The sequence below is a fragment of the Salmo salar genome, chromosome 10, assembly GCF_965601325.2.
Source record: "Salmo salar chromosome 10, fSalSal1, whole genome shotgun sequence".
Lineage (NCBI taxonomy): Eukaryota > Metazoa > Chordata > Actinopteri > Salmoniformes > Salmonidae > Salmo > Salmo salar.
In genome coordinates, this window is record NC_138300.1 from 79,817,152 (window position 1) to 79,829,949 (window position 12,798).

Sequence of the window (12,798 nt, forward strand, 5' to 3'; positions counted from 1 at the left end):
TAGCGACATGTTTTGGGAATTTAGAGTTATCTATCTATTCTTTTGAATGCCACTAGAAAGTAAACAAACGTGTTTAATATTTTATATAGCGCAATAAAAACAAATATGAGTCTAAGCATGCCTGGCAGGATTGGTCCAACAAAGCTAAAGACCCCAGATGGGAGAGCATAATATACAAGGATTTTCTCAAAGCTGCTAAAGCACGTTGACGACATTGTACTTAGCCAGTGGGAATTCGCTGGATTACCCCCACCCAGGTAGTGGCGGTGCTGGCACCACTGGCTTCGGTAACCCATGGGCGGGGGGATTACACACTCGGACAATCAGAGAGGGGGCAAATTATTGTGGCCCTGGCAGCACAGAATAATCAAATGGTCTGACTGCACAGAGGTACCTGAGAAGAAGGGTCACAACGGGGGACCAGTGTGTGTGTCTGTTGGGGGGAAGGGGGGTATCCGTGTTCCATCAGCTAGGACTAGACATTGTTTAATCAAATCTTACCATTCCTCCTCAATTTGGCATGCCTTCTCAAATAGCTACAATGGTATACACATTTCACACATCAAGTCAACTCTCGAGTTGGGCTCGGGGATGGAACAATTGTTGAACACGTGTGTGTGTGTGTGTGTGTGTGTGTGTGTGTGTGTGTGTGTGTGTGTGTGTGTGTGTGTGTGTGTGTGTGTGTGTGTGTGTGTGTGTGTGTGTGTGTGTGTGTGTGTGTGTGTGTGTGTGTGTGTGTGTGTGTGTGTGTGTGTGTGTGTGTGTGTGTGCGTGCGTGCGTGTGGGGGTTATAGGTCGGTCTATGGGTGGAAGGGGAGAGAGGTGTAGAGGTGGGTGGGTGGGGTGAGTTGTGTGCATGTATACAGCCCACATTCGTTACTATGGGGTAATGATGTTAGGGACCATATAGGATGGAATCACAAGCTGTAATATAAAATGAATAATAATTGCTTGCCAAAAATGTATTTTTTTTCTGGTTGATGATTGAATATCTATTAACAGTAGCTGTATCATGATATCTGCACTGTTAAGCATACTGTAACTGTTAAAGGTAACAATCATTCATAGGAAGTGCCTACACTAATATGCATATTATTTGTCAATTGTGGTAATAAATGAAGATATGCATGATTTTTGTATTATTGAAAAAAAAGATGTATATATATATATATATATATATATACAGTACAACCGAGGCGAAAGCGCTAGAAATGCTGTTGGCTTCTAATCTGGTTTTGTTCTGTAGGTGGCACTTTGTGTTCTTTTCAAGGGATGGGTCCCAGTCTCTTAAAGGCCCTAGGATCCATGTGTACAGGGGTGGTCTGCCAGTCACCTAGACGACAACCCAACTTGGGATGGGGGGGAGGTTTTAGCGGGTGAAAAATTGGAGGACAATTAGAGATGTACTCAGTCATAGATACAGTATGCTTAACAGTGCAGATATCATGGTACCGCTATATGGACATTCAGTCATCATGGTACTTTTTAATGAAGTTTACAAACATATTATTGTAAGTATAATTGAAACGTGTATCTCATTATGGTAAGAAGTGAAATAAGTATGGCTAGTTAGAATTGTAATGGCTTAGCAGATGATAAGAAAAGACGATTGGTCTTTACCTGGCTAATAGAGAAGGAATATAATATCTATTGTTTACAGGAAACTTATTCTACATCTTTAGATTAAGTTGTGTGTAAAAGGGACTGGGGGAGGGGGATGATATACTTCTCTCATGGTCAAAGAAACTCAAAAGGGGTGACGATATTAATAAAAAAAGAATGTCGATCTAAATGTTCAAACAGCTCGGCAAGGAAGGTGGATCTTTTTAAATATGCTAATGGCCGTTAACAGATTTGGCTCATTAATCTATACCGTCCAAATAATGATTATGCACACTTCTTTTGAAAATATATATAATAATTTCTCGCTTACAGGCAATACACAACTCTAATATTAAGTACCTCAATGTTCTGTAAAGGAAATCACACTACAAACTATCACCCTCATGAACTTAAATCACAAATATTATGGACATATTGGAATTAGTGGATATATGGAGGCTCAAATATCCTGACCTAGTGAGATATACAGTACATGGAGGAGGCTCAAATATCCTGACCTAGTGAGATATACAGTACATGGAGGAGGCTCAAATACCCTGACCTAGTGAGATATACAGTACATGGAGGAGGCTGAATCAAGCTAGTCGTCTTGACTACTTTCTTATGTAATTCTCGCTGCCACCAAAAGTTCTAAAAGTGTTCAAAGGGGACAGAATGTGGTCAGACCATCAAATAATTGGCATACACATTACTCTTACAGAATTTCCACATGGCCGAGGATATTGGAAATATAATCATACATATTACTTACAGAATTTCCACACGGCTGAGGACATTGGAAATGTAATCAAAGCCTACTGGATTACAACTTATTTTTAACCAAGACACAATAATTTATAACTGACTTTTTCCTCCTTAATAGATCCCCTTATTGTTTTGGAAACTTTCAAATGTGCCTTCAGAGGCCATGCAATTCAGCACTCATCTTTAAAACAAAAACAGTTTTGGTCAAGAGTTCATATTAACAAAGGAAATAGAAGAACTAACAGTTCAGATGGATAGCAATAAAAACTGGACCACAGAGGCACAGAATATGTTCGAGGAAAAACAAAAATAACTGGAGGAACTTATTTAAGAAAGATCAAGTGTAATATATTATGAAAAATAAAGCCAACTGGATGAAATATGGGGGAAAACGCACCAAAATCTTTTTTAATCTTCAACATAGTCATTAATGATTCACCAAACAATATATTTTAAGAGGAAGCAAAATAAACTCCATGACCAAAAGTATGTGGACACCTGCTCATCGAACATCTCATTCCAAAATCATGGGCATTAATATGGAGTTAGTCCCTTTTTTGCTGCTATAATACCAAACACTCTTCTGGGAAGGTGTTCCACTAGATGTTGGAACATTGCTGCGGGGACTTGCTTCCATTCAGCCATGAGAGCATTAGTGAGGACGGACACTGATGTTGGGCAATTAGGCCTGGCTCTCAGTCGGTGTTCTAATTCATCCCAAAGGTGTTTGATGGAGTTGAGGTCAGGGCTCTGTGCAGGCCAGTCAAGTTCTTCCACACCGATCTCGACAAACCATTTCTGTATGGACCTCGCTTTGTGCACAGGGGCATTGTCTTGCTGAAACAGGAAAGGGCCTTCCCTAAACTGTTGCCACAAAGTTGGAAGCACACAATTGTCTAGAATGTCATTGTACGCTGTCATGCTAAGATTTTCCTGCACTGGAACTAAGGGGCCTGAACCATGAAAAACAGCTCAAGACCATTATTCCTCCTCCCCCAAACTTTACAATTGGCACTATGCATTCGGGTAGATAGCATTCTCCTGGCATTCGCCAAACCCAGATTTGTCTGTCGGACTGCCAGATGGTGAAGCAAGATTCATCACTCCAGAGAACGCGAGTCCAATAGCAGCGAGCTTTACACTACTCCAGTCCGCGATTTGCATTGCGCATGGTGATCTTAGGCTTGTGAGTGGCTGCTTGGCCATGGAAACCCATTTCATGAAGCTCCCGACGAACAGTTCTTGTGCTGACGTTGCTTCCAGAGGCAGTTTGGAACTCGGTAGTGAGTGTTGCAACCGAGGACAGACGATTTTTACGCACTACGCGCTTCAGCACTCGGCGGTCCCATTCTGTGAGCTTGTGTGGCCTACCACTTCAGCCGCTGTTGCTCCTAGATGTTTCCACTTCATAATACCAGTACTTACAGTTGACCGTGGCAGCTCTAGCGGGGCAGAAATTTGATGAACTGACTTGTTGGAAAGGTGGCATTCTATGACGGTGACTTCAAAAGCCATAGTCAATTGATCGATAATATAATAATAGCTGAGTGGTGGTATTGAAAAATATACTTTAACTAATGTAAAATGCACCATGTCCGTAAAATATATATAGTATGTATAAACTGGAAATAGAAGTCTTGTTGTCAATTAGTTTACTCTGATTGGGGGAGGGATGGTAGGGTTAGGGGAAAATAATAAAGAAGGAAAATATATACTGATCAAAAATATAAATGCAACATGCAAAAAAAATTACGATTTTACTGAGATACAGTTCATATAAGAAAATCCGTCGACTGAAATAAATTCATTAGGCACTAATCTACGGATTTCACATGACTGGGCAGTGGGGGAGCCAGCCCCAGCCAATCTGAATTTGTTTTTCCACACAAATGGGCTTTATTACAGACAGAAATACTCCTCAATTTCATCAGCTGTCCAGGTGGATGGTCTCAGACAATCCCGCAGGTGAAGAACTCGGATGTGGAGGTCCCGGGCTGGCGTGGTTACACGTGGTCTGCGGTTTTGAGGCTGGTTGGACATACTGCCAAATTCTCTAAAATGACCTAGAGAAATTAACATTAAATTCACTGGCAATGATTCTGGTGAGCATTCCTACAGTCAGCAGGCCAATTGCATTCTCCCTCAAACGTGAGACATCTGTGGCATTGTGTGACAAAACTGCACATTTTAGAGATAAACTTGGATAATTATCATGCTGTTTAATCAGCTTCTTGATACATTTGAATCAAATGTAAAAGGACATTAAGCAGTAAATATTGTAATATGATATAATACCCTACAGACAGTGATCTAATATCTATGGCAGTTACTACCCAAACAAGACCAGGCAATGTCCAATTTTGAGTAGATTGACCATGAACAGTTCAAGGTCCCATATTCCCCCAGGACATTTCCATGGGTTCCGCAAACTAGTGAGCATAGGTGTATAGCATAAATGCTAATGTTGCCCTCTAGTGGAAGATTACAACATATTGGGAGGACAGTGAAACATTTAAGAAACTCAGGAAGACAATTGACTGAAGTATGCTACCTCCTCAATGGCTCCTGTTTTGTATTTTGTATTTTCAATCCATATAAAATCATTTCTGGTGTTAACATGGTATCATTTTTTCACATGGAAGTCAGAGGTCTGCCATTATCAGGTTAGAGTGCATGTTTGTTGTTTGCACTCCAGGCAATATATGGTTATAATTAGAGTTGACCTGCTTTCACTATCTGTCACTTAAGGAATGCAGGTCATTCCACTTCACTCCTGAAGTGTTGTGATGTTCCATGCAGCAATCAACTGGTGTCAGTAATCAGCATTAACCTCAATGTTTTGATAATCCAAATATTTAATTAGATAGCCAACATCTAGACAGGTGTCAGTTTCGGTACTAACAATATAATATAAGTTGTTTTAAAAACAACAGCAACATGGAATGAGTCTTATTGCCATGAATTCAATTCACTGTAAAAGCAAAGACGAACAGTAAATGAAAATAAATAAATTATTGAAAAACGACGTTGCAAAATGAAAGTATACTTTTAAGACGAGTTTATGAATACAGATGATTGTTCTCATTGTTAAGTGGTCTAGTCTCTTTATAAATAAAATAAACATACATATTCTTATTCTGGATCCAAGTAAATGCCATCATTTACTATAAGAACCATCATCCCTCCTTCCTTATGTGAACTATTTCATTGTGCCTCACCCTAACTATTAAACACAACAGACTTTCACTTGTCCATACATATAATTTTGCCATACAAATCATTTTCTTTGTAGAATAGGTATTCCTTCAGTCTATTCCTTCAGTTCTAGCTAGCTAGCTGCAAACGAGTGGCTACTGTTAGCTAATGCCTCTGTCCCAAAGCAAGCACCAGCTAGCCGTGAGCTAGGCCCATATACCAGCTAATTCTAGGGCTAAAATACCTCCTTTGCCAATTGGCCTGGACCCTTTATTGTCAACACGGAGCCCCGTCGATCCATCACGACTGGACTGCCGACGTGATTGCTCGATGTGGTCTCAGCAGGCTATTTTGTTACGATGTCGCCGAAGAACCAGCTACTAGCCCCAACATGCTAACTTTTCAGAACGCTGTGTCCCCTGCTCGCCTAGCGTAGTAGTGACTAGAAAACGGCAACCTGACTCACCTATTGCTGTTCTTTTGACCGTATGATCACTCTGCTACACAGCTATGCCCCCTGGACTGTTTCAAGAACACGGTACCTCATTTTGTTTACCTGTCGGCCCCAGCCTCGAACTCGGGTCCTGTATGTACCTAACTGACCCACTCTGCCCATTCATCGCCATGTTTCCATTGCTGTCTTAGCTCTCCTGATCAACACCTGTGATTGCTTTATGCCTCTCTCTAATGTCAATATGCCTTGTCTACTGCTGTCTTGGCTAGTTTTTACTGTTTTATTTCACTGTAGAGCCTTCAGTCCCGCTCAAAATTCCTTAGATAGCTCTTCCGTCCCACCCCATACACATGCAGAGACCTCACCTGGCTTAACTTGTCCCTCCAGAGACGAAACCTCTCTCATCGTCACTCAATGCCTAGGTTTACCTCCACTGTACTCACATCCTACCATATCCTTGTCTGTACATTATGCCTTGAATCTATTCTACCATGCCCAGAAATCTGCTCCTTTTATTCTCTGTCCCCAACGCACTAGACGACCAGTTCTTATAGCCTTTAGCCGTACCCGGTTCCTACCCTGTTCCCACCCTGTTCCCTGTTCCTACTCCTCCTCTGTTCCTCCTAGAAGTTAACCCTGGCCCTGTAGCCCCTAGTTCCACTCCTATTCCCCAGGCGCTATCATTTGTTGACTTCTGTAACCGCAAAAGCCTTGGTTTCATGCATGTTAACATCGGAAGCCTCCTCCCTAAATTTGCTTTATTCACTGCTTTAGCACACTCTGCCAACCCTGATGTCCTAGCCGTGTCTGAATCCTGGCTTAGGAATGCCACAAATTTCCATCCCCAACTACAATATTTTCCGGCAAGAAAGAACTGCCAAAGGGGGTGGAGTTGCAATCTACTGCAGAGTTATGTCATGCTATCCAGGTATGTACCCAAACAGTTCGAGCTTCTACTTTTAAAAATCCACCTCTCCAGAAATAAGTCTCTCACTGTTGCTGCTTGTTATAGACTCACCTCAGCCCCCAGCTGTGCCCTGGACACCATACGTGAATTAAATGCCCCCCATTTATCTTCGGAGTTTGTACTGTTAGGTGACCTAAACTGGGATATGCTTAACACCCCGGCCATCCTACAATCTAAGCTAGATGCCCTCAATCTTATACAATTTATCATGGAACCCACCAGGTACAGCCCTAAATCCGTAAACATGGGCACCCTCATAGATATCCTCCTGATCAACCTGCCCTCTAAATACACCTCTGCTGTCTTCAACCAGGATCTCAGCGATCACTGCCTCATTGCCTGCATCCGTAATGGGTCCACGGTCAAACCACCCCTCATCACTGTCAAACACTCCCTAAAACACTTCAGCGAGCAGGCCTTTCTAATCGACCTGGCCCGGGTATCCTGGAAGGATATTGACCTCATTCCATCAGTAGAGGATGCCTGGTTATTCTTTAAAAATGCTTTCCTCACCATCTTAAATAAGCATGCCCCATTCAGTTTTTTTAAAACTAAGAACAAATATAGCCCTTGGTTCACTCCAGACCTGACTGCCCTTGACCAGCACAAAAACATCCTGTGGCATACTGCATTAGCATCGAACAGCCCCCGCGATATGCAACTTTTCAGGGAAGTTAGGAACCAATATACACAGGCAGTTAGGAAAACAAAGGCTAGTTTTTTCAAACAGAAATGTGCATCCTGTAGCACAAACTCCAAAAAGTTCTGGGACACTGTAAAGTCCATGGAGAATAAGAGCACCTCCTCCCTGCTGCCCACTGCACTGAGGCTAGAAAACACTGTCATCACCAATAAATCTACGATAATCGAGAATTTCAATAAGCATTTTTCTACGGCTGGCCATGCTTTCCACCTGGCTACCCCTACCCCGGTCAACAGCTCTGCACCCCCCACAGCAACTTACCCAAGCCTCCCCCATTTCTCCTTCACCCAAATCCAGATAGCTGATATTCTGAAAGAGCTACAAAATCTGGACCCTACAAATCAGCTAGGCTAGACAATCTGGACCCTCTCTTTCTAAAATTATCCGCCGCAATTGTTGCAACCCCTATTACTAGCCTGTTCAACCTCTCTTTCGTATCATCTGAGATCCCTAAAGATTGGAAAACTGCTGCGGCCATCCCCCTCTTCAAAGTGGGTGACACTCCAGACCCAAACTGTTACAGACCTATATCTATCCTACCCTGCCTTTCTAAAGTCACCGGAAGCAAAGTTAACAAACAGATCACCGACCATTTCGAATCCCACTGTACCTTCTCCGCTATGCAATCTGGTTTCCGAGCTGGTCATGGGTGCACCTCAGCCACGCTCAAGGTCCTAAACGATATCATAACCGCGATCGATAAAAGACAATACTGTGCAGCCATATTCATCGACCTGGCCAAGATTTTCGACTCTGTCAATCACCGCATACTTATCGGACGACTCAACAGCCTTGGTTTCTCAAATGACTGCCTTGCCTGGTTCACCAACTACTTCTCAGGTAGAGTTCAGTGTGTCAAATCGGAGGGCCTGTTGTCCTGACCTCTGGCAGTCTCTATGGGGGTGCCCAAAGGTTTAATTCTTTGGCCGACTCTTTTCTCTGTATACATCAATGATGTCGCTCTTGCTGCTGGTGATTCTCTGATCTACCTCTACGCAGACGACACCATTCTGTATACTTCTGACTCATCTTTGCACACTGTGTTAACAAACCTCCAGATGAGCTTCAATGTTGTAAAACACTCCATCCGTGGCCTCCAACTGCTCTTAAATGCAAGCAAAACTAAATGCATGTTCTTCAACCGATCGCTGCCCGCACCCGCCCGTCTGGCTTCACTACTCTAGACTGTTCATACTTAGAATATGTGGACAACTACAAATACCAAGGTGTCTGGTTAGACTGTAAACTCTCATTCCAGACCCACATTAAGCTTCTCCAATCCAAAATTAAATCTAGAATCGTCTTCCTATTTCGCAACAAAGCATCCTTCACTCATGCTGCCAAACATGCCCTCGTAAAACTGACTATCCTACCGATCCTTGACTTCGGCAATGTCATTTACAAAATAGCCTCTGACACTCTTCTCAGCAAATTGGATGTAGTCTATCACAATGCCATCCGTTTTTTCACCAATGCCCCATATACTACCCACCACTGCGACCTGTATTTTCTCGTTGGCTGCCCCTCACTTCATATTCGTTGCCAAACCCACTGGCTCCAGGTCATCTATAAGTCTTAGCTGGGTAAAGCCCCGCCTTATCTCAGCTCACTGGTCACCATAGCAGCACCCACCCGTAGCACGCGCTCCAGCAGGTATATTTCACTGGTCACCCCCAAAGCCAACTCCTCCTTTGGCCGCCTTTCAGTTCTCTGCTGCCAATGACTGGAACAAATTGTAAACATCACTGAAGCTGGAGACTTATATGTCCCTCACTAACTTTAAGCATCAGCTGTCAGAGCAGCTTACCAATCATTGCACCTGTACATAGCCCATCTGTAAATAGCCCACCCAACTACCCCATCCCCATGTTGTTATTATTTTTTTGTGCCATTTTTCACCCCAGTATCTCTACTTGCACATTCATCTTCTGCACATCTATCACTCCAGTGTTAATTGCTAAATTGTAATTATTTTGCCACTATGGCCTATTTATTGCCTTACCTCCCTAATCTTACTACATTTACACACACTGTATGTAGACATTTCCATTGTGTTATTGACTGTATGTTTGTTTATCCCATGTGTGACTCTGTGTTGTTTGTGTCGCACTGCTTTGCTTTATCTTGGCCAGGTCGCAGTTGTAAATGAGAACTTGTTCTCAACTGGCCTACCTGGTTAAATAAAGGTGACATTTATTTAAAGGTGAATTTAAAAAAGTCTGGGTGGGAAGGGGGCGGAGTCCCTGATGTTTGGATCCTCCAGTCTCTTTGGAGTCATCTGTTTCCTGATCACCAGTCTGCACAGATGTGTCAGTGAACGGGATTTCGCTTGGTCAGAGAAGTAAGACAGAAGAGAGGTTTCAGGTTCAGGAGCAAAGGTAGTTTGGGTTTTTAGTGGGCCATGTCCCCTACTCATGGCCATTGCATTGCCTACACATTTATCTTGTTTTTTCCTTTAAATTTGATCAAACTACCCACCTAATATGTAGCTGATCTAAGGCCACTCTTTGTGCTTATCCAGGATCTGTCTCAGCTTTGGACAGAGAGGCACGTGACTGACGTAGTCCAGAAGGATCCACACTGCTCTCCCAGCCAAGTGCACCAGCCAGGAAACTCTGATGAAATTACAGAACTGGATGACAGGGATGACAAAAGAGATTTGTTAGGGCATTTATTACAATCGTTAATATGTGGATTTTATGAGAGATTCTGGATTTTAAATGATAACTCACAGAAACTTTTTCTTGATAATTGGAATCAGTCTGGTCACTCAGGTCATCCCAGGTGCTGTCATGGGTACAGCAGAAACATTTATCTGCGTCATAGCCGTTGTTGAGCAGCAGACGCATCATCATCTCGTCCCGCAGGCAGTACTGCAGAGCCGTGGGAAATACTGTGTCACCCACCACGGCAAAGTAACAAATGATGTCTGCCTGTCTGGCCAAAAGCAGCTTCACAATCTCGTACTGCCCATCTCTCACCGCCACCAGGAGGCAGAATAGAGCGGCCAGGTCAGTTTTGTCTCCTGTGTTCAGCAGTATTTCAGTGCAGGTCACGTCTCCATTAGAGACAGTAAAGTACAATGCACTTTTTCTCATGTCTCTGTAGTCTTCAGCGATGTGAAAGTCTAGGAGAGAGTTGACATCAAAGCCCTTTTCCACGAGTATCTCCAGGCATTGTACATGGACTCCGTCGGCTGCAGAGTGAATGGAACTCTGGCCTGAAAGTCTGATTGCCCTTCTATCAGAATAAAAATTCTCAGTGACCTGATAGAGAAAAGTTAACTCTGATCAGTGAAGTAGGTTTCCTTCGAACTACATTCTGCTCTTCTTTATTTTAAAGATAAACAATGGACTCTAGCAGAGGAGGCTGGTAGGGGGAGCCATAGGAGGACAGGCTCATTGTTATGGCTGGAATGGAATAAACGTGGTTTCCATATGTTTGATGTGTTTGATACTGTTCCAATTATACCATTCCAGCCATAACAATGAGCCTGTCCTCTTATAGCTCCTCCCACCATCCTCCTTAGAGAACTCACAGGTTGTACTCACAGGTAATGGCCCTCATATGCTGTTCGATGAATGGGTAGCTCTGAGCACAGGCTAGGTACATTGGGGCTGGCTCCATGTCGCAGAAGGAAATCTATACAGTCTGGATTCCCAGATTGTGCAGCATCATACAGCATACGGGGAACACGATAGCAAGCGCTCTTGTTTCCTGCGCCTGACTCCACACCCACTACATCAAGCGTTACATGGATGAAAAGGTCAGATATCCCTCCCGCCGTCTGTCCAATGGGTTTTGAGAAGGCGAGGAGAGAGGACATGAGAAATCAAGGAAATTCAATTGAGATTCTCACGATGTCCCAAATCACACCTTACCCCATAGTCATTTGGCGGCGTTGACACAATTAACCCAATTCTGATATTCTTTCCACTAACTGGTCTTTTAACCAATCACATCAGATCTTTTCACATCAGATCTTTTTTAAGCATATCTGATTGATCAAAATACCAATTAGTGAAAAAAAGATCAGAATTGGGCTGCTTGTCTAAATGCAGCCCAAGTGTCCGATGGGTTTGGGCAGAGCCATATATTAAGAGATTTCGGCCAGGTTTTTAGAGCGGACGCCATGTTAGCGCCTTTATTCTCAAAATGTTGATGACATAACAATACGAGAGTGCCTCCAACAATTCTCTATGAAATGACCCGCTGTAAACAAGCAGAACAGAGCAGCGGATTTCAGATACGTTTTTATTGATTAGCATTTGGGATAATGTGTATCCAAGTCGGTCCTGTGTTGTGGTGTTAATAAATTGCATATCTGCTTTCACTGGACATCTTCATAGGTTTTGAAAATTATCAGAAATAAACGGCACAAAGCGGAAGCATCAATTATCACCTAGCAACGACTATGGAGGAGAAAGTGGCGCTCTCGTAACATTCAGACAGAAACCGCATTGGCCTAACTCTCTATATAGATATGACTCTTATATATATATCTGACTCTGGGTTTGGGTTGTTTTATGTAACATGTTGAAAGTTATATCAAGCTCTAGCCTATCAGAGGGCAAACTGGAGCTATCGTGCTTTTACCTACTCACCACTGTAAATAAGGATCTCTAGAACCTCTGAGTGGGCGTGCTCTGCTGCAATGGCCATTGGAGTCACGCCGTCTTGATCAATCTCAGAGACCTGACCTCCATGTTCAAACAACAGCTCCATGATATGAGAGTAGCCTAACTTTGCCGCCTCGTGCAGGGCAGTCGACTGCTTCAGACAGACCTGCTCCACACAGGCTCCTCTCGTGATCAGGGCAGATGCCATTTCATACAACCCAAATCTAACAGCTGACCGGGAGAAATCACAACAACTGTTGAATATCAGGGGAACAATATGGTAGGAGTCATTTCAACAATAATACTTGTTGTGACAACAAGGATGCCAAGGACACAGACTTTATACCTTTCACTATTACCTGCAGTAGAGGGGATTCTTTCTTGCTGTTGGTGTTATGGGGAGACGCTCCATGTTCAAGTATCATCTTCACATTGTCCACCAGACCAGCCATAGCTGCTGGAGTTAGCAGTGTTTCTCCCTCCATTGTCTTCT

At 43.1% G+C, this 12,798-nt stretch overlaps 1 protein-coding gene across 1 annotated transcript; it reads right to left on the reverse strand.

Annotated features, from left to right (window-relative positions):
* Positions 1-10,180: 10,180 nt before the first annotated feature.
* Positions 10,181-12,757, reverse strand: LOC106560956 (ankyrin repeat and SOCS box protein 15). The gene is made up of 5 exons (XM_014124427.2): positions 12,652-12,757; positions 12,291-12,536; positions 11,297-11,424; positions 10,419-10,952; positions 10,181-10,318 (listed from the first exon to the last, which is right to left on the reverse strand). Exons 1-5 carry the CDS (start codon positions 12,755-12,757, stop codon positions 10,181-10,183), a joined length of 1,152 nt encoding a protein of 383 aa, XP_013979902.1.
* Between the last annotated feature and the right edge of the window lie 41 nt (positions 12,758-12,798).